Source organism: Paramisgurnus dabryanus, chromosome 13 (assembly GCF_030506205.2).
Source record: "Paramisgurnus dabryanus chromosome 13, PD_genome_1.1, whole genome shotgun sequence".
Taxonomy (NCBI): domain Eukaryota; kingdom Metazoa; phylum Chordata; class Actinopteri; order Cypriniformes; family Cobitidae; genus Paramisgurnus; species Paramisgurnus dabryanus.
The window spans coordinates 11,813,175-11,840,652 of NC_133349.1; the positions used below are offsets into that span (position 1 = coordinate 11,813,175).

The window sequence follows — 27,478 nt, forward strand, 5'->3', positions numbered from 1 at the left end:
AAAAAATTTTAATTTCCTGTATTTCTCTGTCCAATATGGTGATCTTAAACTCTAAAAATCCACATTTAAATCCCTTTAGGCATGCTCCTGATATTTACTAATAATCTATTAAATTAGTTAAAATTCATATGCAGGAAATCTCTTGTGAGAAACCAGGCTTGGCCAGGATGGTCAGTTCTCAGCTGCACCTCCAGCTGATTATTAATTTTATCTGAATTTTTTACATCCTGATGCCACAGGGGATACTTTATCATAGTTTAAGTTATATGGATAACCAATGTTTTCATTCCAGATCCCACAATACAACACTACTCCTATCAAATTATTTCTGGCTAGACTTGTCTGCAGACTTTTATACAGTGAACCATCAGATCCCGTTAGCCACCTTATCCTCTCTGGATCATAGGTCCTCCTTTTCCTATGGTTTAAATCCTACCTCTCAGATAGATCCTTAAGGGTGTCATGAAGGGGTGCCATGTCCACAGCTGACAAGATGGTCACTGGCGTCCCTCAGGGATCAGTGCTGGGACCACTCCTTTTCTCCATATACACAAAGTCCTTAGGACCTATACAGGCACATGGGTTCTCCTACCTTTTTTATACTAATGGTGGTGCCATTCACTGTTCAATATGGTGATCTTAAACTCTAAAAATCCACATTTAAATCCTTTTAGGCATGCTCCTGATGTTTACTAATAATCTATTAAATTATTATAATAATCTATTAATTTAATATGAATTTTTACATCCTGATGCCACAGGGGATACTTTATCATAGTTTAAGTTATATGGATAACCAATGTTTTCATTCCAGATCCCACAATACAACACTACTCCTATCAAATTATTTCTGGCTAGACTTGTCTGCAGACTTTTATACAGTGAACCATCAGATCCCGTTAGCCACCTTATCCTCGCCAGGGATCATAGGTCCTCCTTTTCCTATGGTTTAAATCCTACCTCTCAGATAGATCCTTAAGGGTGTCATGAAGGGGTGCCATGTCCACAGCTGACAAGATGGTCACTGGCGTCCCTCAGGGATCAGTGCTGGGACCACTCCTTTTCTTCATATACACAAAGTCCTTAGGACCTATCATACAGGCACATGGGTTCTCCTACCTCTGTTTAATTAATGGTGGTGCCATTCATTAGACTAAACTGTTTTTGTGTCATTCACCACAACAAGCCAAAGGACTTTGTGTGACCCACAGTTTTAAAAAACCCTGTTGTAAGAATTCACTTTTTCTACTTCTGCAACTGGAGACCAAGAGATTTAAAAATGCTCTAGATAAGCAGTAATTTTTGCTTTTAATGAGCCTGTTTGGCATTTAACATACAAGATATTTCTCAGAATGAGCGCTGACTTCATTTTCTAGACACAGGCCTGTATTAGTAAACCCCTCAGCCACAAACGGCTGTCAGGAAAGCTGCGTAAGAAAAAGAAATTGCTGAGCGTGTGATATGCTGTCAGAGGGGTGGTCTCCATAATCCTGCAAGGCTCCTGGGTAAAACCCTACAGAGAATTTCCCAGACTACCCATCTCAATTTCAGTAATTGGCTTGCTCTTTCTTTCTCTGTTCCTTTCAAACAAGAATTTTCTTGTTGTTTTATGACCTTGTCATTTGCTAATTGTAGTGAACCCAAGGCTGTTCAGATTGACAATTCAGGGAGCACACACAGAAATAACAGAGGGTGTATGTGTTTAGAGATTATTGTGGGTGGCCTCAGAGACAGAGAGCAAAACACAGTCAACAGTAATGTCTCCTGTCACACCCTGCTTAGCGTATGTCTGGTCTAGTTCCTTAAAGGAGTAGGACAGAAAGAAAGCTAATTCAGTAACAAAGACATATGAAAGATAATTATAATAAATTATGAAAATGGACACGGTGTGCCATTGCTTTATGTTTTGTGCTGAAACTGAAAGTAATAATTGGCGACACCCAGTTCCTATCTAACAGACAGCCTGTGGATCAGAAGTGGTATCTGAGGACGTCCATAGACGATACATGGCATTCTGTTCTCTTCCATACAATAGTCGCTTGCTTATCTACTAGAAAAATAACCATACACACCTAGATTTATCTGTTATCTATGTGTTAAATTGTTAAGTTTGAGAGGACGCCTGAATTCCCCAGTGATGTGAGATTAGTAGCTCACGCTGAAAACCCCCACGGTTCAATTCAACAGCATGTAACACTTCTCTTTTGAGCTGTCTCTGTCTTTAAAAGTTAGAGCAAATGTCATTTGAAACATCTCAGGCTTACGACTTGTTTACAGCTAATCTCATGCAACAAAACATCTCATCTTCTGGATGTTTTCTGTGAAACAGGGGGCTTTTACATATAAATAAATAAATGTTGGTGGTATTATTGATGCCTACAGAAATGTACAGTAAGAGTGTTGGGAATTTAATGCTGATGTTTGTAAATGTTTAGTTAACCCATTACCTGGCGCCGTCCCATGAGCGGGGCACCTGAGTTTACACTGAAAAAAAATATTCATTGAATTTAATCAATTTGTTTAAATGTAGCTTAAATAAATTGATTGCAACCACTTACCTTTAAAAAAATGTATTAAATTCAATGAATCATTTTTTTCAGTGTACTTTAATATTTATCATGTACATTTTTATCTAATCATGACAAACTATATGGAAAGGTCTAAGAGTCTAGAATAAAAAATGTAGGAAAAGTAATCTATTTTTTACGATATTCTGTTGTGAAACATTTACATTTTTATAATTTTATGTATACAATATGTATTTTTATTGCATTATTTTTATTTATTAAAGTAAATGTAAACTGCTATAACAATTTTTCATTTTAAATTTTCACGTCCAGACACTGTCACCTTTAAAACAAGACCAAAATTTAGCTTGTATACTAAAAAATGCCAAGAGTTAAATTATTTTGAAGGTATGCACCTATGGTGGACTTCTACAATGATCATTTTTTACCCTACAAGTTTGGTTTTGATAATAAAAAAAACTCAATGGACACAGCTCACTGAATTATTTTATGTCTGTATAAATGACTCGTATGCGCTTTTATATAGAAATCTTTAAATGTCATGCATAACCACTACTGAAACTGGACGGATCTCAAGTGAGAATGATCGATCAATGAGAAATTGAATACATTAGAAAATCCTAGATGGGAATCTACACTTCTTCAGCGTGACCACAAGGTTAGACCACAACATTGAGCAACTGATGTTGCTGCTCACAAGTCTAAGCATAAACAGGATGTGTTCATTTCAAAATATGGGGCAGTTTCCCAGACAGGGTTTAAATTAGTCCAGGACTAGGCCTTAGTTATATTAGGACATTTAAGTCGTTTTTACAAACATGTCTTACAAAAAACAGGGTTCCCACGGATCCTTGAAAGTTTGTGAATCTGGGGGAAAAATTCAAGGCCCTGGGAAGTTTTTAAAAATATACATACATAGATACAAGTCACTGAAAGTGCTTGAATTTATTTTATGCAAGACGTTTTCTGGAAAAAAAATCCATATTATACCCTGTGTAGTATAGGATAATATAAAAATTCTAGGCTTAACACGTGCTAAACAATTCGCTTTAAATGCTTATATCTTCTGTATACGAATGTTGATTCTTACCAAAATGCTTTTTTACATAGTTGTGTTTAACACATAAAAACATCTCGGGTTACGTATGTAACTGTTGTTCCCTGAGAAGGGAACGAGACGCTGCGTCTCCCTTGCCATACTTAATGCTTCCCTGTAAAGCCGTCTTTGGCCATATTTCAGATAGCGATATAGTCCCTGGCTCCCACATCACCCTGTCTTTGTCGTTAAGCCTCACCATTGGTTGAATTTGATATACACATTCAGACGCACTTACCCCTGGAGGCGTCCCCAAAGTGTCACCGCAGTGACGCAGCACGAGTTCCCTTGAAAGAGAACTGTAACAATGTATCTTAAAAGGTAACACATTGTAACCTTGCTCTCACTTGAAATGTGTCCCCACATTTAATCCTTAAATTTGAGGGGATTGGACCTGGAAAGTCCTTGAAAGGTCCTTAAATTTGAAGTTAACTAAGGTGTGGGAACCCTGAAAAAACATCACTGTTGTGCATCTTGAAACAAATCAGTGGCACTGATATATCTTAAAATATGTCAGTACAAAGGGTTTTTAAATGATGGCATCTTAAACATGCATTTTAATCGGGGACTAGGACAAGCCCTGTCCGCTTTATAGAAATGATATAAAGAAACCTCCCAATTAATACAGAAGCACCAGCGTCAACTCAAGAGCAAGTCAGAGATAAACAATAGTGCAGTTTTAACAAAGCGATTTACAATGCACTCACGGTATACATTTTTTATTTGTGTTTGATGGGAATCAAACCCACAACCTTTGCTTTGCAAGTGTGCTCTGTCAATTAAGCTGCAGGAACTCATTCACACATATTTTAACATAACAAAGGTCAACCATGTCTGTTAGTACATTTTTGCAACCTCACCATCCAAAGGCGTATATAGATTTTACCATCACAGCATATTTTGCTTTTGAAAGCAATGCAACTGGAGAAGAATACAATACAAGTATTAAGTAACCTCTTTGCACCCTTACTTCACTGATGAGGAACAGGAAGTGACAGTGAAGCGTTAACGGCTTGTCGCTGCAATTTTCTTCCCCAACCCCCGCTGACCACAGTATGCCCGTAAATGGACAACACTTTGCCCTCCATTCCCAGGACAATAACCATGGGGTTCGTGTAAACCGTTGTATTGTCAATGAAAGCACAGATTAACCTGGACAGTTTCCATTACCTCCTCCGTATACACACACACACACACCTTTATTACATTTGTATCTAGGTTAAAGGGTTGAGCTTCATGCTAGCGGTTAGGATTCGGTGTTCTGGCAATAAAAACAATATAAAAGCACTCGAGTGAGAGAGTATTACACAAGTTATGAAAGTGCAGTTCAATCATTTCTATTAAGCGTGAAATGTCATGTTTGCTTGTTTTACCAAGAAATGCTGTTTGTGGGACCTTAGCGATTCTAAGAATATTGCTTCTTTGCATCATATATGTGCAAGTATTTTTAAATGGGATATGTCATCACTTTCTCATAGCGGTTAATGATCAGCAAGTGATGTTTTGTGCACATTAAAGTGGGGGAAAAAATCTACATGGGCTTTGTGCAGATTATTGGTTATTGCAAATGTTTGGATTATTTCAAGACATTGCTGACCCCTCGGCTAAAGTAATTTCTTATAACCTTCATATATTTAAAGGGATAATTCTGTCGTTTTCTCACTCTCATGTTGTTACAAACCTGTATAAATTTATTTTTCCTGATGAAACACAAAAAGGAAAATATTTTGAGGAATGTTTAAAACCAAACCAATCATTAGCGCCATTCACTTCCATAATAGGAATGAAGAATACTATGGAAGTGAATGGGGCTCATCAATGGTTCGGTTACAAACATTCCTCAAATATCTCCCTCCATGTTCATCAAAACAAAGAAATGTATACAGGTTTGTAACAACATAAATGTGAGTAAATGAGAGAATTTGAATTTTCTAATATTAAATGGAGTAAGGCTATATCAAAACTTCATAGAAATCACTTTAATGCACCTTATCTCAATTAGATGATGAGACTTGAGCCTGGATTTCACAAATAGGCTCAACATAAAACCTTTAGCATGTTAACCTTACAAACCTGACAAAAAGCTTCATTGCTTTGTTCCCTTTCAACTTAACACATCCACAAATAACAGAGATTGATGAAAAATTAGGCCGGAGTTAAAACCTGGCCATCTTTATTAACAAATCACACACACACACGTTTAAACCCTCCTGGACCATGGAGAAGAAAGGAGGGACAAATAAATAAAAGCAACTCGATTTTAAGGCAATTCTAAAGCTCAGACAAACCAGTTGTAACAAGAGAGGCGTTAACCACTAGTGAGCAAGCAGTGGTTTGGGGGGGGCATTAAAACTTGGTAAAAAAAAGATACCATCCCTCCATCAAAACATTACACTTACAGTTTTGGATCATCCAGCTTTTGGATGCATGAAGTTCTGGGTCTAAATGAGTTAAGCAATCCCATTATGAAAACCAAGTTTTCCCATAAACCACAGGTTCTAACAACGTCATCGCTGCACGTTTGTTCAACGTTTACACGTCTGATAATAAATAAATACAATTTTAAAACTGCATCGAAGACAAACAGGGATTGAGTGTCTACATTGCACCAAGTTCACAGTTCTGAAATGTTCTTACATTCACCCATGGATCGCCGTTTTAGGGATCCACCAAGAAATAAGCAGAACTGTTGTCCTCTGACCAGGGCCTGACCACACATTTCTGAACAGAAAGACGTCACCTGTTTATACGGTGCCAGTGGTCACAAAAATCTAGCATTAAGAGAGTAACATCTCTATTTCCGCCCATAAGTGTCCGTTCAATCCAGGCTCAGCAGCTAACGGTGCTCTGTTGCTGTTTGCTCACGAAATCCGAAATAAAGTCAAACTCGTTTTGTCCCAGGAAGAGTTCAGGAAGCTCTTGCACCCTATCCAGTCCGAGCTCAATGACCAGTGACGTCAAAACCTCTTCGTCGATTAATTCGGCATCAAAATTGTTTAAACCGAGAGCAGGTCCAGACATGTGTTGCATGTTGGCCAGCTGGGCCTGACCCACCCTAAACTGTGCCCCGTTTCCCATGTGGTTGCCGTTCATGTGTCCCAGCGGGTGTCCGTGGTACTGGGTGTTGAGTTTCTGAAGGTGCATGCTGGCCATAAGCTGTTGGGATGTGAGACCCCCGGTCATGTACTGTTGTTGTTGTTGCTGCTGCTGCTGCGGGGGCTGTTGTTGCTGCTGTTGTTGTTGCACCTGATGCATGTGGTGGTGTTGTTGTTGATGCTGTTGATGCTGCTGAATGTGATGTTGCTGAGGTTGGCCCTGATTGTTAAACATCATGTTAGCCGACTGCATTTGGTGGTGGCCCATCTGTCCGTTCATAGGTCCGACCATGTTGGACCGCTGACGCATGGCGGCCTCCATGTTTCCCTGAGGCCCCGCTCCATAGTGCATCATTTGTCCGTTGGGCATCGCTCGGAGGCCGGGCTGGGGTCCGTGCTGTTGGGGGCCTGCCTGCAGGCCTCCGTTCATGCCCATCCGGTAGCCATGCAGACTTGCGTTTCCCTGACCGTGGTTCATTGGCATCATCATGTGTTCTGCCATAGACTCTCCCTTTAGTAAAAGATGGGAAGAGGGATTAGATTGAGTAATGGATTGATGGTAACAGCAAAAAGTGTCATTTAAATCTTTTTAATTTCAATTAGTGTGTGTTATAAATGCAAAAAAAAAGATTGAGGCGTGATTTTTTTTACATTTTATTTATGGGAGTTTGAATTAAATTGAAAACAGTGGTAATAACTACACTACAAAACGAATAAAGAAATAATCATGCAAGTCAGCTAATTTTCATTTCATTGTACAGTTAGGAATGTGTGTGTTGTTCCCTGTAGCAAACTGACTGCTCACTAAACACTACAACATCTTAAGATTCAATAGTGCACATCCAAACATCATGATTAAATGGGAGTAGTATTAAGTATTAGTGCCCTAAACTGCTTACTTATACGTAGCGCACGTCCTATTTCCAACTAAACACGCTGAAAAAAAATGCGTTTTAGCAACAAAGACATACAAATGCATTTGAAATCTTGTCAGATTTTTATCAGAATTCGAACGCATACATTAGACTTGTTTTTTTTAGCTTGCACGTAAAGTAAAAATGCACGCAAAGAAAGTCGGCATGCAGCTAAGCAAACAATGGATCTACCACCCTAAGCACTACACCACTGGCCGTGTCTCACATCCCAGCGTGCTGCCTACGTAGCCATCATTGTTGAGAATCGCATTCAAAACACGCCGCACGCGCACACAATGCTGTCTACCAAGATAGCGCGCGACGTATTAAGCCGCAGCCGGTGAGTTTCAGAAAGCGTTCATTAAAAATGTCCTTACCCCCGTGTCCTGTGCACACACCGCTCAATGGATCCGCAGCAGCAGGGCAGATTAGGTCGATTTAAACGAAACCGCCGAAGAATCACAATTTATATTCCGTGAGGTGAAGCTTCATAGTCCAGTCACAAGACGCGCTGCTCGCTATCTTCAAACGAGTGTGTGTGTTTTCTGGGTCAACTCCAGGCTTATATACATGAGAAAAACTGAGAGGTGGAGCTATCGTTCTCTCGTAATCCTTTGTTGCCATTGGCCCTGCTGCTTAATATCAGTGTGCATAGAAACCCCTAGCGGTTTCTGTCAAACACTGGCCAATTTCTCTGTTTCAACAGCTCGTGATTGTATTTCTCTGTATGATTTAAACTGAACCGGAAATCCCTATCTAAACGAGATGGGTGCGTGCTTACGACCAAAAATACATCTTATTACTGGATAGACAGATGTTTAGATGAAGATATGTGATTGCATTTTAAGTTGTTCTTCTGCCCTCGGTTGAGTGTGGCTACTCAGCCTATGCAGCGAGCTAAACATTAATAAGAGAAGGTGGTTCCAATAATGACCAGACACAGTTTTTTCCTTCTTTTGTGTCTTTACTGTAGACCTCTCTTTTTCTTGATTGTAAAACTGTGAACATTACAAACAAATTGTATTAAAAATACATTATTTAACAAAACAAGACACATTTCTACGAATTTAAATGCTGGAATACATCAGAATTCAAGATATAAGAATCACAAGATTACATCTTTAAATTACTCAGTTTGTATAATTTGTAACATACTAAACAGAAGCTAGCTACATTAGCTTGAATTAGGTCACAAATAACTTTCTGCTTGTAAGAGTTAAAATAACCTAATAAGTAACTAAACATTTAGAAAAACAAAATTGATCACTAATTACTTACAGATTATGGCATATCAAAGCTTCCTGAAGATATAAGGTGTCTGAGATGAGAATAGCATGTCAAAGCCTCTGAACCTTTTCTCACACTGCATGTAACAAACTTTTTAACAACACATCATGAGGAGCACACTCAATATATAATAGAAGAAGAAACCCTTAAAAGAGGTACTGACCCCTAGCGGTAAGATAAAGAAATGCACCAGCAAACTAATACAATACTATTGAACATAGAGGGACAGAATACTCCCCGCCTGACATCTATAAAATGTCATCCATAACTAGCATGTGGATACAGGTAAAATACAATGAAACAAAGTACCTGATTTTAAGTACTGTCCTTAGACACCAATAACACAACCTCACTTATAGGTCTTATGTAGCATCTGAGTTCACCCTTGCGGAAAATCTTCACTTCTATTTTCCTGACAAGTCCATCCTCGCTTGGGAAGATTTTGGTGATGCGTCCAAGTGGCCAGTTGTTCCTATGTTCAAGAGCCTCCTTTAGCAGAACAACATCTCCTGTTTGTAGATTCGGTTTTACTGTTTTCCATTTGCGGCGGTTCTGAAGTCCTGAGAGGTATTCCTTTTGCCATCTGCTCCAGAAAACATTTGCGAGGTATTGCACGCGCCTCCATTGGGCTCTGAAAAGATCCCTGCTTTCAAACTGACCTGGTGGGACTGGTGGGTTCCCAACTTTTTGTGTGAGTAGCATGGCAGGGGTAAGAATGGCTGGGTTTTCTGGATCTGTAGAAACGGCTGTGAGCGGACGAGCATTCACTATTGCAGTGACTTCAGCCATTAATGTCACCAATATCTCATGAGTAAGTTTTGCATTTTTCTGTTCTAGGAGCATTGCATCAAGGATTTTGCGTGTGACCCCAATCATGCGCTCCCAGGAGCCACCCATATGAGATGCATGTGGGGGGTTAAAATGCCATTTGCACTCAGAGTCTTTGAGAAAGCTGTGAAGTTTGCTATTGTGACAGCCCTGTTTATCTATTTGCAGCTCTTTGCAGGCGCTCACAAAATTTGTCCCACAATCGGATCTAAGAAGTTTGACTGCACCCCTGATGGCGAAGAAACGACGTAGGGCATTTATGAATGATGATGTGTCCATTGATTCTATAGTCTCAATGTGAATGGCACGTGTGCTCATACATGTAAATATGACTGCCCATCGCTTAGCATCCGATTGCCCACCGCGTGTTTTTCTGATTACGACAGGCCAGGGGCCGAACACATCAAGGCCTACATGTGTGAAAGGAGGGTCCGTGGACAGCCTGTCCTCTGGTAGATCAGCCATGATCTGCTCCTGTTGTCTGCCCCTTAGTTTGCGGCATGTGACGCAGTTGAATATCACTCTGCTTATTGCTCTTTTACCTCCCACAATCCAAAAACCTGCAGTCCTAACTGCCCCTTCAGTAAAATGTCTGCCCTGGTGGCATACTTTCCCGTGGAAGTGTTTTATAATGAGCTGGGCAAGGTGGTGCTTTCCAGGGATGAGTATGGGATTGGTTTCATCTGATGTCAACTGTGCACGTTTTAGTCTCCCACCCACTCTGAGGATTCCATTAGTGTCGATGATAGGGCTCAGTTTGCTAAGTGGGCTTGAGTTCTTAAGGGGCACACCTTTTTCAACTTGTCTCATATCCTCTGCGTAAACTTCTCTTTGAACAATGCGAATGATAGTGTTCTTCGCTTGGTTGAGTTGTTTTTCAGTTAACTGTTCTTTACAGTTGTGCCAGCCGTGACAGGGGCTCTCTGTGTTCGGCTTAAATGACTGGGCAATGTGTTGGAGTTTGGCTATAGCTTTAAGTAGTGCGTTCCAACTCGAAAACTTTTCAAATCTGACACTACTGAGTCTATCCTTTGAGAGAGTGGTGGCACAAGTAGTGACCTCAGGTCGCAGTTCATTGTCAGTCTCTGGGTCTACAAGATCAAACAACTCTGCTTGTGTGTGACTTTTTCCTGAATTAGAAAGGAAAGCGGGTCCACTGATCCATGTGGAGCTTGAGAGCTGCTCAGCAGGTAGTGCTCGTGTGGCATGATCGGCGGGATTTAAATGAGTGGGCACGTAATGCCACTGGTGAGCTTGTGTAAAGCGCCTAATACGTTCCACTCTGTTGTGCACATAAACATGAAAGCGTCTCTTTTTGTTAAAGATGTAACCGAGCACTACTTTGGAGTCAGAGTAGAAGTTCACCTGTTCGACTGCAATGTCTAGCTCCTCCAGTACTAACTCGGCCACCTCAACAGCCAGGACTGCTGCACAAAGTTCAAGTCTGGGTATAGTGATGTCTGGTTTTGGGGAAAGCCGTGCTTTGCCGAGAAGGAAACCCACTTCACTGTGTCCATCTCTATCTGTGAGTTTGAGGTAAGCAACAGCACCCACTGCCTTAGTGGAGGCATCACAAAAAACATGGATCTCCTTGTTTAGAGCTGCAGATAGTGGTATTGAGGTGTACATTCTGGGGATTCCAAGTTGTTGCAGATATTTGAGGGAGTCTTTCCAATGTTGCCACTGATGTAATTTGTCTTTAGGCAGTTCAGTGTCCCATTCACAAATGTCAGTGGAAATGTCTCTCAGTATGACCCTGCCTTCCACAATGACTGGGACCGCAAAGCCAAGCGGGTCGTAGACACTATTAATGACTGACAGCACCCCCCGTTTGGTAAAGGGCTTTTCATTGACTGTTACCTGAAACTTGAACAGGTCTGTGGACAGGTCCCAGCCCAAGCCTAAGCTGTGCTGCATGGGTGGGGTAGTCTGCCCTAGAGCAAGGCCCTGCATGTCCATTGCAAGGTCCTCACTTGGAAAAGCACCTGTGATTATAGGACAGTTAGATGAGATTTTGTGCAGCCGTATGTTACACTTAGCCAGCATCTTCTGAGCTCTAGAGAGAACGTCAATGGCCTCGTCTGTGGAAGAGAATGATTTTAGTCCGTCATCTACATAAAAGTGACGTTCAATGAACTCTCTTGTATCACTGCCGTATTCCCTTTCTCCCTCCATCGCTGACCGTTTCAGTCCATAGATCGCCACTGATGGGGAGGGACAGTTCCCAAATACGTGTACTCTCATCCTGAATTCCTGCACTTCTCCATCCAGATCATGATTTTTGAACCACAAGAAGCGAAGGTAGTTACGGTGGTCCTCCCTGACAAGAAAGTTGTGAAACATTTGCTCAACGTCTGCCATGACTGCGTATGGGTCAGACCTGAAACGCATCAGAACTCCCACAAGAGTGTTATTAAGATCTGGCCCTTTAAGTAGCACGTCATTGAGAGAAACGTTGCAGCATTGAGCACTCGAATCAAAGACTACCCTAATTTTCTCTGGCTTTTGAGGGTGGTAAACTCCAAAACTAGGGAGATACCAGCATTCTTGGTCTGGAGTAAGAGCAGGAGCTGGTTCGGCGTGACCTTTACTGAAGATTTTGTCCAAAAACTCAACATAATGCTCTCTCATTTTAGGTTTCCTTTTCAGCGTTTTGCGGAGTGACATTAAACGACTGAGGGCCTGGTGCCTGTTGTTGGGCAAACGCTGTCTGGGCGTCCGGAATGGGAGTGGAGCTACCCAATTATTCGCATCATCTTTTGCAAAGCCTTTGTGCATAATTTCCAAGAACAAAGCATCTTCTGCTGAAAGTGCCACTTTGTCGTCATCTGTAGTTTGCTGGAAAATGTGCCTGCCTAATTCAACTTGTGTCTTATCAAGTGTATGGCGGCTTTCTGTGTATTTGTCCTTGATATAGAACTTGTTTTCACAGGGGCTGAGGTAAGTAGGGCGGCCGTTGTTAAGAATGTTTGTCTTAAAAGAGTTCACTGTGGGTTTATGGGCACCTGAGAGGCAGACATCACCTACAACTACCCATCCCAGATCAAGGCGTTGAGCATAAGGCGCACTGTTTGGACCATTCACCTGACTGCGGACCTTGTGAGCTCGGATAATGTCCCTGCCCAAGAGGAGAAGGATTTCTGCTGATGGATCCAGAGGAGGAATCTGCGAAGCGATTGCCTGTAGATGAGGGTGAGCCGACACAGCCTCAGCAGTGGGAATCTCATCCCTGTTATCTGGAATCTGATCACACTCTGTTAGTATGGGCAGCAGCATGGACACTTTTCCATTTACATCCTCAATAACAAAGTCACTGGCTCTGCGCCCTCCAGTCTCTGATAAGCCAGCGCATGTTTTCATGGTGTATGGGAGTACGGTACTCTTTACATTAAACATGTCAAAGAAGGCGGACCTGGCTAAGGATGAATTGCTCTGGTCATCTAACATGGCATACATCCTCCTTTTCTCTTCAGGGGATGTGCGGGGATACACGTTGACTAAGCAAATCTTAGAGCAGGATTTACCTTTGAGGCCTGGGCCACACACTTCTGTGCAACTGGTTGTAGTTACAGGGTTTGAGAAGTCGAACTCCCCGCCGTGGCTCTGAGGCAGAGGGTTGGAGTCTTTAGGTGTCCACGGAGGGGGACCAGCATGCATTGCGGACACGTGCACGTCACTCTTACATTCTGAGCATTGAATAATGGCTTTACAGTCTTTAGCTCTGTGACTTGTGGAGGAACAACACTTATAACAAATAGAGTGTTCTTTCAGAATACCTTTTCTTTCATCCAGTGTTTTTGACCTAAATCCCCTGCATTTAGCGAGTGAATGGGGCTTGTGGTGAATGGGACATAGCTTGTCCGGATTAAGAATGGATGTTTGAGTTGTGCCGCTTGTTCGACTAATGTTTGTTTTGTTCACTGCAACCGGAACTCTGTACCTGGTTGGTTTTACCAGTGTCTTTTCAACTCTTGGAGCTACTATGTTTGAACTTTGTAACATAAAGCTAGGGTCTGTTTTCATTTCAGCATAGTCATTTACAAACTGAACAAAATAGGAGAAAGGTGGGTAAACTGCATCATTGTCTCTTTTGTATTTTGTCCCTTGTTTCACCCATGACTCCTGGAGCCCGTAAGGGAGCTTTTCAACTATTGGATTTATGCCCCTTGGGGTGTCAAGAAAGCTAAGGCCTGGCAGATAACCTTCACTTTGGGCATACATTAACTCTAGCAGAAGGTCTGCAAGCTCCTGCAGCAGGTGAGTGTCTTTATTGGATATCTTTGGAAAAGTCTGTAAGCGTTGGAAGAGTGACGCTTCGACTACCTCTGGAGAGCCATAACTCTTGTCTAGACGCTGCCACAAACGTTGGAGGCCTGCTTGTGGGTTGTTCACATGGACTGCCCTGATCCTCAGAGCATGTTGAAGGGACTCCCCGCTGAGCCACTTGGTTAGAAGGTCAAGCTCTTCACTGGGCTTGAGGTTGAGGCCTTCTATGGCGTTGCACAAGATGGACTTCCAGGACAAGTAGGACTCAGGACGGTTGTCGAAAACCTTGAATCCCGCTGTCAGCAGATCACGGCGTGCTAGGTAGGCTGTTAGATCCGACAGTTCAGCCTGAGGAGTCACTGAAGGTCTAGGCTTGGGTGAAATATCCATTTTTATGTGTGTAGGAGGGGACCTCAGCTGCTCCCTGTCTGCAAAATCAGTGAAATGTTCACCTGGAGAGGAAGGGACTGGTGTATGGCTCTGTTGTAGATGGTGAGATTTGTTATAACTGACCAGTTGTCCTGTGTCAGGCTTTTCTTCTTCTTTCACATGCAAACTGGAGTTGGTGAAGTGATCATTCACATAGTCTTGAGCACGTCTAATGGAAGGAGGCGTCTTAGGGGAGATGCCTTGCTCAGTGAGGTCGATGGCGTGGTGCTCCTCATCAGCTGCCGCTTCCAGGACATGAGCTGCAGCAAGCGCTGCTTCAGCCTCACCCTCCTTCTTCAGAGCGTTTAGTGTTGCCTCGATGCGTGCCTTCTCAACCTCCATGTCGATCTGGCGTTTGGCGTACTGTGCTCTGGTGCGGGCAGCTTCTGCGTCTGCTCGTGCTCGTGCTGCAGCTTGGCTGGTGGACGAGCGGCGTGAAGAACGTGAGTAGCACTCCGACCGGGCCACCATCTGGGACATAGGTGGTGTAGTTTCAGACTGAGACATCTTGGAGGCTTGATAAGTAGCTAATCTTTTTACTCTTCTGCCCTCGGTTGAGTGTGGCTACTCAGCCTATGCAGCGAGCTAAACATTAATAAGAGAAGGTGGTTCCAATAATGACCAGACACAGTTTTTTCCTTCTTTTGTGTCTTTACTGTAGACCTCTCTTTTTCTTGATTGTAAAACTGTGAACATTACAAACAAATTGTATTAAAAATACATTATTTAACAAAACAAGACACATTTCTACGAATTTAAATGCTGGAATACATCAGAATTCAAGATATAAGAATCACAAGATTACATCTTTAAATTACTCAGTTTGTATAATTTGTAACATACTAAACAGAAGCTAGCTACATTAGCTTGAATTAGGTCACAAATAACTTTCTGCTTGTAAGAGTTAAAATAACCTAATAAGTAACTAAACATTTAGAAAAACAAAATTGATCACTAATTACTTACAGATTATGGCATATCAAAGCTTCCTGAAGATATAAGGTGTCTGAGATGAGAATAGCATGTCAAAGCCTCTGAACCTTTTCTCACACTGCATGTAACAAACTTTTTAACAACACATCATGAGGAGCACACTCAATATATAATAGAAGAAGAAACCCTTAAAAGAGGTACTGACCCCTAGCGGTAAGATAAAGAAATGCACCAGCAAACTAATACAATACTATTGAACATAGAGGGACAGAATAGTTGTCCTTAATAACATGACCTTTGTTTGTAAATATGCATATTAAGGTTCTTTCTATCATGCAAATATAGACAGACAGACAGATTCCAATTCAGATGCATTTCCACTGTTATGGTCTTTGTTGGTTGAATAATCCATTTATCTAGATTTTTAGCTGTTTTATTGTATGTGTATTTAATGTAAAGCATATTTTCAACCATGCCAGTACAGACAGATTTTTATGTACAGACAGACAGTTTTCTAATTAAAATGCATATACACTCTCAGAAATAAAGGTACAAAAGCTGTCAATGGGACAGTACATTTTCAAAAAGGTTCACCTTTGTACCCAAAGAGTGCATATAAGTACTTCAAATGTAGATATTGGTAGTTCAAATATACGTATTGGTACCTAAAAGGCATATATTTGTACCTAAATGGTACATATAAGGACCTTTTTAAAGGGTACTGCCCCAGTGACAGATTTTGTATCTTTATTTTTGACAGTGTACACTGTTATTGCCTTTGTTGGTTGAATAATCAATTTCAACCAACTATCTATTTAAATAGCTAGGTTTTAAGCTATGGATTTATTTTTATTTATGTTTATATTTACATCACATGGCATTTATTTGTAACTTTGTATATTCAATGTTATTAAGGTTTTTAATGTAAAGCCCCTTTACCTTACCCTGGATAGATAGGTGATTCTCACAAAATCCAGTGTCCATTCTCACGAAATCCGTGTCCAGCATTAGAATTTTTAAAAAGCCCCCAATTTTTGGCACATATAAGATTTAGGTCTGAACTTACTATAAACATTATTTTTAGAGGATTTAAAACATATTTCCTACAAAATTATTTACATTTTTTTAGATTATCATTATCACAAATTATCATTACCGCAACATTACATTAAATATATGCATTTACAAACTCATGTTTCGGTAATGAGAACTAAAAAGTTGTCTAGGTACTATGACAAACAAAATTTCAACTTTTATCTTGAGAGAAGAAATAAGAACTGCTTACCTGGTAGCCATCTTGAGTGTCACAGTCAATTATGTCCCTTCCAACAATTTTTTTTATTTGTGAGTTCCATGAGGGCTTAAACAATGATTGAAAATTGTTGCGGAGGATGAGAAAAATTTTCTTGGACACATTTATATTCCTTATTATTGATTGATCATTTACCAATGATCACCAAATACCACATGTTTCTTTACTCTAAATGTTTATAGTATAACATGCACTGAAGCTTTTTATTTTTTAGATTTTTTAATTATAAATATTTCCAAGTCAAAGAACCAAAATCCAGTCATGGACACGTTGCGCTAATGAAAAATTTCCCCTTAAATGTGGAAAAAACAACAAAATTGGTTTGTATGATGTCATTTGAAATCATGTGCAAAATAGTACATGAAGAGATGTTTGTAACTGTATGCTTCTTATTTTGATACTCTTACTTTACATTTACTTTTTTATCAAAATGTTTCTAATTTCGCGAGAATCACCCAGATATCAATCCACTTTTTTCATCCACTTTTTTAAGTAAGTTTTACTTGAAATTTTAAGCAATTGCATATGCAAGCTCAACTTACTTAAAAAATGGATGCAACAATGATGCACTATATTTTTAAGTAAATCCAGCTTTTATTTTTTCAGTGTAGATAGATAGATGGGCCTACATATTTTTTGTAAAGTTGTCTGTCAATATGTCAAATCCTCTTTTTACCTTGCAAATAGATAGATAGACAAAAAGATACAGTTTAAATCATCTTGTATTCGCATCTACAACAATTATATGCACTGTATTATTGAAAAAAGTTATCACAATTATCAGTCTGTCCAGTTCATTGGCCTTACTTGTTGTTCTCTATGGCTGTTTTTGTTTTGGTTGATGTGAGTGTTTATACACGAGTGTGTGTGATCAGTGGCAGTGCATGTGACCCAGGGTTCTGCTGTGTGCTGTGTCTTTGCTGGTGAGAGAGGGGAGGGGAATGGAATGCTGCTGCTATTCTGGGCCACTGGCTGGGGTGTTGGAGAGCATGCAAGCCTGGACTTCATGTGCAATTTATGGTCTGTTTCAGATCATTATACAACAACACCAAGGTAAAAGCTGGGCCAGTAGAGACCCCCACTATATATTAAGTTATTTGTAATATACCCTTTAATAGACTGATTTGATGTGGAAAGACCCAAAGTCTGGACCACGATTACTTGCCCGAACACAACAACACTGGGCTTGTCTGTTTGGGAGAACAGAGAATCAACATTCTCCGTTTTGTCACAATGGCTCTCTGTTTACCCAGAGGTCATCACTGGTCAAAGCTGTGGATCACACCTCTAAAGTGCATTATCTCTTGACAAATTAACATCTCAATTCCGCTGCCTTTGTTTTGTGTTATTGGCAAGACCTTGGGTTTAATTTGTATGATAATCTGTTGCCACCTTCAGCAGCATGTTGTAGTTTTAAAGTGTGAAGACACCATGTAGGGGTTATAGGATGTAGTTTGGGACACAAGTCACATCAACTTCACGTGATGGGTCAAAGATGAGTAATTATGATAAGCACAAAGTGATTTTTGTTCACCTAAACTTTACAAACTGAAACAAGTACAACTTATCTAACAGATAAAACAGCGCTGATGTTGTTGTTTACACAAAGAATTTGTTCTTTTAATTAATTTTCTATGATATTGTGAAGAACCTCATGTACCTTTATTTTTAAGAGCTTTTAATTGATGTATGGTTTGTTAGGATAAGACAATCTTTGGCCAAGGTACAACTATTTGGAAATCTGTAATCTGAAGGTTCCAAAAAATGTTAATATTGAGAAAATCACCTTTAAAGTCTTTAAAGATGAGTTTTTTTTGTGATTGTTGCTGGCAAAAATACTTGATCTTGCAGCATGTTTTCTTAAAAAAATGCGATGGAATATGTGGGATATTATGCAATTTTATGTGATGAAATTGCGGGAACTTGCAAAAATTGCGGGAACTTGCAAAAACTGCGGGAACTGTTTTCTGTTTTCAGCTTTTGCAGCTTTTCAGTGATGTTCACGTCACATAATCACGTCACTTTATAACGTTTAAATGGCTGCGCTTGTGTGAGGTAAATGCAACATTTTTCAACTTTCTGCTAAGATACATGTGATTTTTGCTACGAAAATGCGAGGATTATGAATCATGCAAGCCCCGCATATTTTGTGCACAGAAATCTGCAATTTATTTTTGCTGGCAAAAATACTTAATCTTGCGGCATGTTTTCTTTAAAAAATGCGATGGAATATGCGGGATATTTATGCAATTTTATGTGATGAAATTGCGGGAACTTGCAAAAATTGCGGGAACTTGCAAAAACTGCGGGAACTGTTTTCTGTTTTCAGCTTTTGCAGCTTTTCAATGATGTTCATGTCACATAATCACGTCACTTTATAACGTTTAAATGGCTGCGCTTGTGTGAGGTAAATGCAACATTTTTCAACTTTCTGCTAAGATATATGTGATTTTTGCTACGAAAATGCGAGGATTATGAATCATGCAAGCCCCGCATATTTTGTGCACAGAAATCTGCAATTTATTTTTGCAGGCAAAAATACTTGATCTTGCGGCATGTTTTCTTTAAAAAATGCGATGGAATATGCGGGATATTTATGCAATTTTATGTGATGAAACTGCGGGAACTGTTTTCTGTTTTCAGCTTTTGCAGCTTTCAATGATGTTCACGTCACATAATCACGTCACTTTATAACGTTTAAATGGCTGCGCTTGTGTGAGGTAAATGCAACATTTTTCCACTTTCTGCTAAGATATATGTGATTTTTGCAACGAAAATGCGAGGATTATGAAATCATGCAAGCCCCGCATATTTTGTGCACGGAAATCTGCAATTTATGCTGTGAAAGTGCAGCATATTTGAAAAAATGAGTCCCCCGCATAAATATGCGGACTTTGGTTGATTATGCGTTAAATCATGCCATCATTCTGCAGGGACTGTATTACTAATGACAAATAAATCTTTGATATATCTACGGTAGGAAATTTGCCAAATATCTTCATAGAATATGATCTTTTCGTAATATAATGATTTTTGGCATTAAAGAAAAATCAATAATTTTGCCCCATACAATAGATTTGATACAAAAGATACAATTTGATCCATACGTGGTTGCTTAAATATATATTACGCTGGGTTGTTGGATAAAATATCGACAAAACCAATCAAGTTAAATTACTATAGAAATTGTCCATGCATGTTTGACCCAACCATGGGTTGAAACCTCTGAGCATTTTAGATTGAAACACCCGACCATAGGTTAATTTAAACCCAGCGTTAGTGTTTGTCCATATTTTACCCAACCACAGGTTTTGAATAAATAATTATGTGAGAAAATTCACACCGCATTTGATCAATTACCCATGTAACAGGTTTGATCCAGTCCTCAGGCCAGATATACACGGTCCATTGAGATCTCAGGTGTGGGAGTTGCTAATTTACCTAGTGTCACAGCCCTACAAGGGCGTAGATGTAGACAAGAAGGCTTAATGTCTGTTGACGTTTAAACATATGATTAAGCCTAAACAAGTAGACGTGCCTGTAGATATTACCACTGTAGCCTTTACAGTTAGTGGTTTAGCAGTCTGTTTAGACACCTATATTCCCCGTGTTTCTGCAGTGTACGTGTCTGGCTTGCCGCGGGCTCTTCCTCCCCCACACCTGATTAGCAAAGAGTTAGGAGCTGGAGGAGGGGCCAACCAGCTGCCACTGAAAGCTGCCTACCACACAACTCAGGAAAGACTAAATACAGCTGATATTTAGCCTGCACATGTAAATCTAACAATGATCGTGCAGAAATGATTGTCACGGAACAGGTTTATCAGACTATGTTTACAGGAATAGTTCACCCAAAAATGAAAGTTCATCAAGTTTAATCACACTCATGCCATCCTAGATGTATATGACTTTCTTCACTTTAACACAAACTAATCATTTTATATTTAAATGCCTTCATGGTATTCTTTTAAATGGCAAAACTCTACATCTATCCATCATTAAGGTAATTAGCAAAACTGAAATGTAAACAAGATCAGAGTGCTAAAATTAATTATGGCGACACGTCAATAACTTCAAATCTCATTGGTCCTAACTTGTAATGTGACTTGCTGTCACATGCGCGTTTTGTCCCTTTTATATAATTGCATTTTAATATAAAATTTATTTGTGTTCAACAGAGGAAAGAAAGTCATATACATGATATACATAAAAAAATGATAGCTTGAATGCACTGTAAAGGCCTGTGTATAGTTCACCTTTTACGCATATGCAAGGGATTGCGTACAGTGCGCGTGATGCACATTTCGTCATCAAAATAGTATGCACGTACTTGCGGATTTTTGTAACCGAGCATACTTTGTATGTGCAGGTAACACATGCGCACATTAATTTGTTACCGTAATTAGTTTATCTTCAAGGTGGCAGCCGTGCCCTGGGGGAAAGTCATCTCAGATGATAGTCGAAAATAACCACATAAAGAAAGCGGACTTGAACCTGTGCAAGCTACATCGACAATGGAGACTATATATGAGAGCCGTGCATAGAGGTCAGGAAGCACCCTCATTTATACAACTGTACCTTGAAAGAGTACAAAGGTATTTACATGAGTTTTAACTCGTGGCGTCACCTCTTTAGACCTACTTATCCGTTCCTTACGGACACCTGTAGTTCAGGTGAGGTATTGCATCTGTCCAATGCCTATGTACACATTCAAGTCAAACTAAATTTGTTTGGCGAGGATTTGTGTTCAACTGTGGATGTACACTGGTGTACTTGTAAAAAACAAGAATAGCCTGAGGATGAGTAAATTATACATTTTCAACTATTTCTTTAAAGGTCCCCCTTAACCTAGGTGTTTTCAGCAATATTAAAATAGTCTCTGGTATCCCCAGAATGTGTCTGTAAAGTTTTAGCTTAAAATACACTACAGATCTTTAAATTATACAATGTTGAACATGGCCATTTGTGGTTGCAATTGAAAACGTGCTGATTTTATGTGTCTTTTTTAATGCAAAGAAAGCTTCTGTTCCCCTCCCCGTATGCAAAGTAGGGGGTAGAGCGCTTACACATGTGCTTTTACATTAAAACATGTGTCTCTGGCAGAAGGTTGAACTACTCGCTCATAAGGCGGAGTCTGTTAGCGTTTATGGTTGGGGCGTAATCAATGTGACATCACATTTATAGGGAATCCCCAACAGCATGTTTTGTGTGTTAATTTTCACGTTTAGCACCACGTTGTTTAAATAGCAAATGCATTTGCGCACCCTTTTGCGCCCATGGGCGTTCTGGTCTGAAATCGAGGTGTGTTCAGGCGCATTGTTGGCGCGTTGCTATTTTTAAGGCAACTAAAATAGACTACGCCATTGACCAACAAAAACCTGGTCTAAAGTCAATGGCGCAATATGTTTTTTGTTATTTAAAGAGCGCATTAGTAATATGCGCCTATAAACGGGATGACAACATGGGTTTGCTTATCACACACATGAATGCGCAGCAGCACAAAAACACTTTTAAATATAAAAGATTAAAGGATTGAATGTAAACGATTATTATTGAGTCTCTTGGATATAAATGAGGACTAATTATGAGACGTAAGAGAAGGCGTAAAGAGCTGCTTCACCTACAGCCTGGTAAGTAAATAAATGCTTTGCTTTAAACAAATGCATCTGTTTTTAATTTTTTTTTTTTTAAATGCTACCTCACGAATTTATTGTATATGATGGATATGTGGATATGGTGAGATGAGAAACATTTTTAAGGTATGCTTAAAAAAACTCATGGCGCTGTCCGAGTGCTGAAACATGCAGAGAGCCGTTTGTAAATTCTTTATCTCCTGTTTGTTACAAATAAAGTATTTTCAGAGTACAAACCTTTTCTTACATACTTGATGATTTTGGATAGCCATTCATTTAAAGCAATTAAAAGCCTGCTTTTTTACTTCCATGACGGGTTTTAAAGGTTTTAATAAAAAAAACAATTTCAATACAAGTGAAAAACAACACAATTATTTAACATTAATCTTAAACTGGGGATCTTCTTCCTCCGCTCAGTTTTTCAGTTTACAAAGTCCGTCATCTAAATATGGATTAGACATAGCGCCAGCGCAACTGGCTTTTAAAGGGGATGAGAGCTGAGACTCTCATTGGTTTACTGCACGTTACGCCCAAAATACTCCCATTACTCATAAAAAAAAAGGACCAACCCTTTTCGACCATGCGCTTGGCTCACAAACCACTTTTTACCGTCATTAAATTAGCAAAAGTGGATTCGGACATGCCCATTTAGACGTTGCGCTGTGCGCTTTAGACAATGCACTTAGATCGTTGAAATAGGGCCCTTTATCTGGAAAGGCAAGTTATTCAACTAAACAATAGCACAGAACAGCAGGCTGCATTGGTGTCCGTACATGTTAAAGTAACATACACAGTTATTTACACGATACACAATAGCATACAGAACATACCTGGAAGCCAAATCAAGTTCAAAGAGGACTGTAGACGGTAATGGTTTCTCTTGGTTCATATTAAATAATTTTGACGTGTAAGTCGCACCTGACTGTAAGTTCCAGGACCCGCCAACCTATGAAAAAGTGTCACTTATAGTCCGGAGAATATGGTATATATACATGCATGTGTGTGTTTTTGTATATACATAATTATTATACAGAGTACATCCACATATATTGTAAACAAAAACTTTTATTAGTCGTAACTAATTATAAGGTAGCCCTAGCATAAACACAAGTTAACGTTGACAGACTTTTTATTGGTGAAATATTACTAATATTCTAATTTGGATAATTTGATAATTATTTGTAATAGCCTAATTATAATTAGTTACACGGACATTTAGCTTGTAGGCCTAAAGATTTATAACCTAGACAATGAAAACACCTCCTATTACAACCCACAACAGAGTTGTTTTGCCACTTTGCTTTGTTTTGCTCTGGCTGATCAGACTCTATTTCAACCACCCCACCCCCTCCGAACCAGTTACAGAAACACTTCTCCATCTACCTTGTTTATTTAGCTTGAAAATGACCCCTGTCTCTCTCTCTCTCTCTCTCTCTCTCTCTCTCTCTCTCTCTCACTCTCTCTCTTGCAAGTGTTGAGCAGCTGGATATTGGCGCAATGCTGTTGTTTTTGCATCATGTTTTTGTACGATTTCTCAGTAAGGGCTGGGATATTGTTTTCATCAATGTGTTGGAATGTAGGCATAAATATTCTACAAACTATGAGTAAGATCATTACATGAGAAGCAATGTCAAAAGGTTCATTTTAAGTCAGGGAGGTTATTGGTTTGGGAGCTGGCTGACTTACAAGTGCACTCCCAAAAATGACACAATAATGAGTTGTGACAGTTAGAAGGATTGTCATGCAGTATTACCACGTTTTGTTACTTCTGGCCCTTTGCATTTGAATATGATTTAGCACCACTGTGTGTTGACTCCCATTGAGTGTTTAATCATTTCAGTCATGAATATATATCATCGCATATTTCATAAGTGACACACGTAAATACATTTTAAGTAATGCTTTGGGTTATTTTTGCAAGGATCTTGTGTAAGATCTTGCATCATAAGCCGTGTGCGTACAGTATTAAACCAACCCTCTGTCTTGTGAGCGGCCTTGAGATTTGCATCGTCACAACTATAAAGCATAGTTCAAATGTTCCCATGACTGCATGTATGACAGCAGGGCCTTCTGCGGTTTAATCAAAACAGAAACACACCTGCTGGGCTTCAGAGAATCTTCTTGCAACACCCATTTCCCCGTTCCTTCCCCCAAGAGCCAAGACATCCATAATGCTTTGTCTTTTATAGGTCAACTTCTCCTAAAGTGCCAAGACTTAACACACACTTAACAAAATAATAAGCATTACCACCCACTCAAGGCTCTGCCCATTGAAGGTGTTCATTTCAGTGCTCCAGAACCATCGCAGACATTACCTAATAAAGCACAATAATCACCAAGCTGTCTGCTGGAACATTCACAGATACTTAAGGAAAAGAGCTTCGCAGAAAATCAGGATGGCAACACCATCTGTTATTGTTGTTGACCGCAGTGATGTTGGTTAGCCTACAAGACATTCGGTTGTAAATCTGTAACTCCATGCCAGTGTCTTGACCAAACAAGACATCTCTAGGGAAAAGAAAAATCACAAATCAGATCTGCACAATCTTTCAATTGACCCTTCGCATAGCCTGCCCTCCTTAGTTACTGTTGCTACGCCTGGCAAGCGGTTTAATGATTATTAATAATTTAATGATTATAAATCAAACTTAAGCTTATCCATAAGTCTTGTAGAATAAACACAAGACATTAACCTGACCACAATGATACCATTCGCCCGCTTATACAACTCACCCTGGGAGAGTCACGATCGGATCGGGGTACTCAGGGGTAGGCCGTCCATTAACAAAATGCTAAAATATTTTAAAAATATGTCAGTCAACCTCCACCTTGTCTTTAATCATCTTTTTTACGTTCAAATAAGGAACAAAGAACCGTCATTATTTCCAAGCAATGATGTGCTGAGTTAACTAGTTAACGTTTGCTAACATAGCATGCTCTTACATTGGAACAAACATATGTGTTTTTGTTAATCCTGTCAATATTTAGTTGTGAATAAAGCCTTCCACACTGCTTGATCCACGTCCGGCATTTCTCCCCTTGGGTTTTAAGCTTCGCAAAGGGAAAAAATCCACCGCCCCGTCCAAACTTTTAGGATACCGGGTATCAGATTTACACAATCCATACGTACAACGCTTCGGCATGTTTCTCTCGCTCAAAAACTTGTCAGACCTAATTACGGTTGCTAAACCACGATTGACCTATGCCGATTTTTGGCCTTGAGTTAGTGAAGGGTCAATTGTCTCTCAAATAAATGATTTAAATTAGCCTGATCTCACATGAATGCATAGCTTTTTGTCGAGGTGGCAAATTTTTTGTATAAATTACAATGTAAAAAAACATTTGCAAGTAATTTCAACCTACTTTTTTAAGTTTTGACTAGTGCTGTGCAAAAATTAATCGCGATTAATCACATACAGAATATATGAGTGTGTGCAATTATTATGTATATATAAATACACACACACACACACACACACACACACACACACACACACACACATTCATTTAGTATTTAAGAAACATTAACATGTGAATATATATTTATTTATATTTTTATATACACAATATGATATATAAATTATATATTTATATTTTTATATACACGATATGATATATAAATTTTATATATATATATATATATATATATATATATATATATATATATATATATATATATATATATGTGTGTGTGTGTGTGTGGTTAAATAAACATAATAATTACACACACATATATTATGCAAAAAAATCACTTTTATTTTGTATGCGATTAATCACGATTCATCTTTGCCCAGCACTAGTTTTGACTTGTGATAGGTTGGGGGTAACGCATTACGAGTAATGTTCATTACGTAATAATATTACTTTTCTGAAGTAAGAAGTAAAGTAACGCATTACTTTTTAAATGTGAAGAGTTTCGTTGAAAAACAAGATAACTCCGTTTTTTAAATTTTTCAGAAATCTCGTTTTTTGGTTGTGCATTCCAATTAATATCAATTCAACTGCATTTGGTTTGTTTTGATTTAAACCTTCATAACTTAAAAAATACAGCTAAGTAGCACCATAAAACAAAATAATAACATGATAACATAATAATAAACATGTTTTGACAAAAATGTAAAAAAACGGAGTTATCTCGTTTTGCAACGAAACTCTTCATGTACACATTATTATTTAAGTTACTTTTTTAAAAGTAATGCAAGGTACTTTTTTAGTTTAATTAATTCACTAAAAATGATGTACTTAATTAAACTGAACGTCACATTAGGCACTCTATGCGTACACGCCTGTGTAGGAACAGTTTGAGTCAGAAACTGAGATGGCAGACCAGAGTTCGACATTTTTGTGATGAAAAATGCTTTTCAGTCATAAAAAACACCTGCAAGGCATAAAAGAGATCAAGCGTTAACCAAGAAAAAGTAACGCAAAAGTAACTAAAAAACTAATGTAAGCATTACTTTCCATGAAAAGTAACTAAGTAACGCAATTAGTTACTTTTTTGGGAGTAACTTAATATTGTAATGCATTACTTTTAAAAGTAACTTTCCCCAACACTGGACATAACTTATAACAAGTTGAAATTGTTTAACTTAATTTGTTAACTTATAAAAATATATGTTGATTGGACATCAAATTTTACAGTGTAATATGATGTGAATCATACAAAAAAGTACAATTATTAGAATAAAGGGAAGCAACAATATAGCCGCCACTTGAAACCCAACAACACTGGGACAAAAGTAGATTGCACCTTGTTAAATACAAATTGCACAGAAATTTGTGTACCTGTAGCTTTGTGGCAAGGTTGTGGGTTTGAATACATAACGATCAAATGTATAGCTTATTATAATGCACTGTAAGGTGCTTATGGATAAGCTTTTGGATAGATCTCGTTTCTCTTGATTCTATACAATAATCTTACATAGACGATTTCACTGGATCTTATAATGTCTTCAAATGTACTCATATGCCAAGATTCACTATGAACTGAATCTTTTTCTTTTAACTCCTGCAAGACTTAATATTCAAAAGCAATGCTGTCTACGTTAATTTTATGATTATATTGTATAACACACCAGTCTATTGTAAACAATATCTGAAAAACATCTGGGAAAACGTTAATCTTTTGAGCATTAAACTGTTCCTCCGTTGGTTTCAGCA

The 27,478-nt window shown here is 39.0% G+C and overlaps 2 protein-coding genes across 3 annotated transcripts; both read right to left on the reverse strand.

Annotated features, from left to right (window-relative positions):
* Positions 1-5,758: 5,758 nt before the first annotated feature.
* On the reverse strand, positions 5,759-8,177 carry cited4b (Cbp/p300-interacting transactivator, with Glu/Asp-rich carboxy-terminal domain, 4b). Its single transcript, XM_065298449.2, has 2 exons — positions 8,011-8,177; positions 5,759-7,230 (listed from the first exon to the last, which is right to left on the reverse strand). Exon 2 carries the CDS (start codon positions 7,219-7,221, stop codon positions 6,454-6,456), a length of 768 nt encoding a protein of 255 aa, XP_065154521.1. The 5' UTR covers positions 7,222-7,230; positions 8,011-8,177; the 3' UTR covers positions 5,759-6,453.
* A 314-nt stretch (positions 8,178-8,491) lies between these two features.
* On the reverse strand, positions 8,492-15,611 carry LOC135717754 (uncharacterized). 2 transcript variants are annotated; one of them, XR_012334779.1, is made up of 3 exons: positions 15,410-15,611; positions 8,912-15,129; positions 8,492-8,631 (listed from the first exon to the last, which is right to left on the reverse strand). XR_012334779.1 is itself a non-coding variant. In XM_073811554.1 (2 exons), the coding sequence occupies exon 2, from the start codon at positions 14,948-14,950 to the stop codon at positions 9,236-9,238; it is 5,715 nt and encodes a 1,904-aa protein (XP_073667655.1). In that variant the 5' UTR covers positions 14,951-15,129; positions 15,410-15,611; the 3' UTR covers positions 8,648-9,235. The 2 variants fall into 2 exon arrangements, 1 of the variants encoding a protein (XP_073667655.1); XM_073811554.1 differs by lacking the exon at positions 8,492-8,631 and having other exon boundaries at positions 8,648-15,129.
* Positions 15,612-27,478: the final 11,867 nt, after the last annotated feature.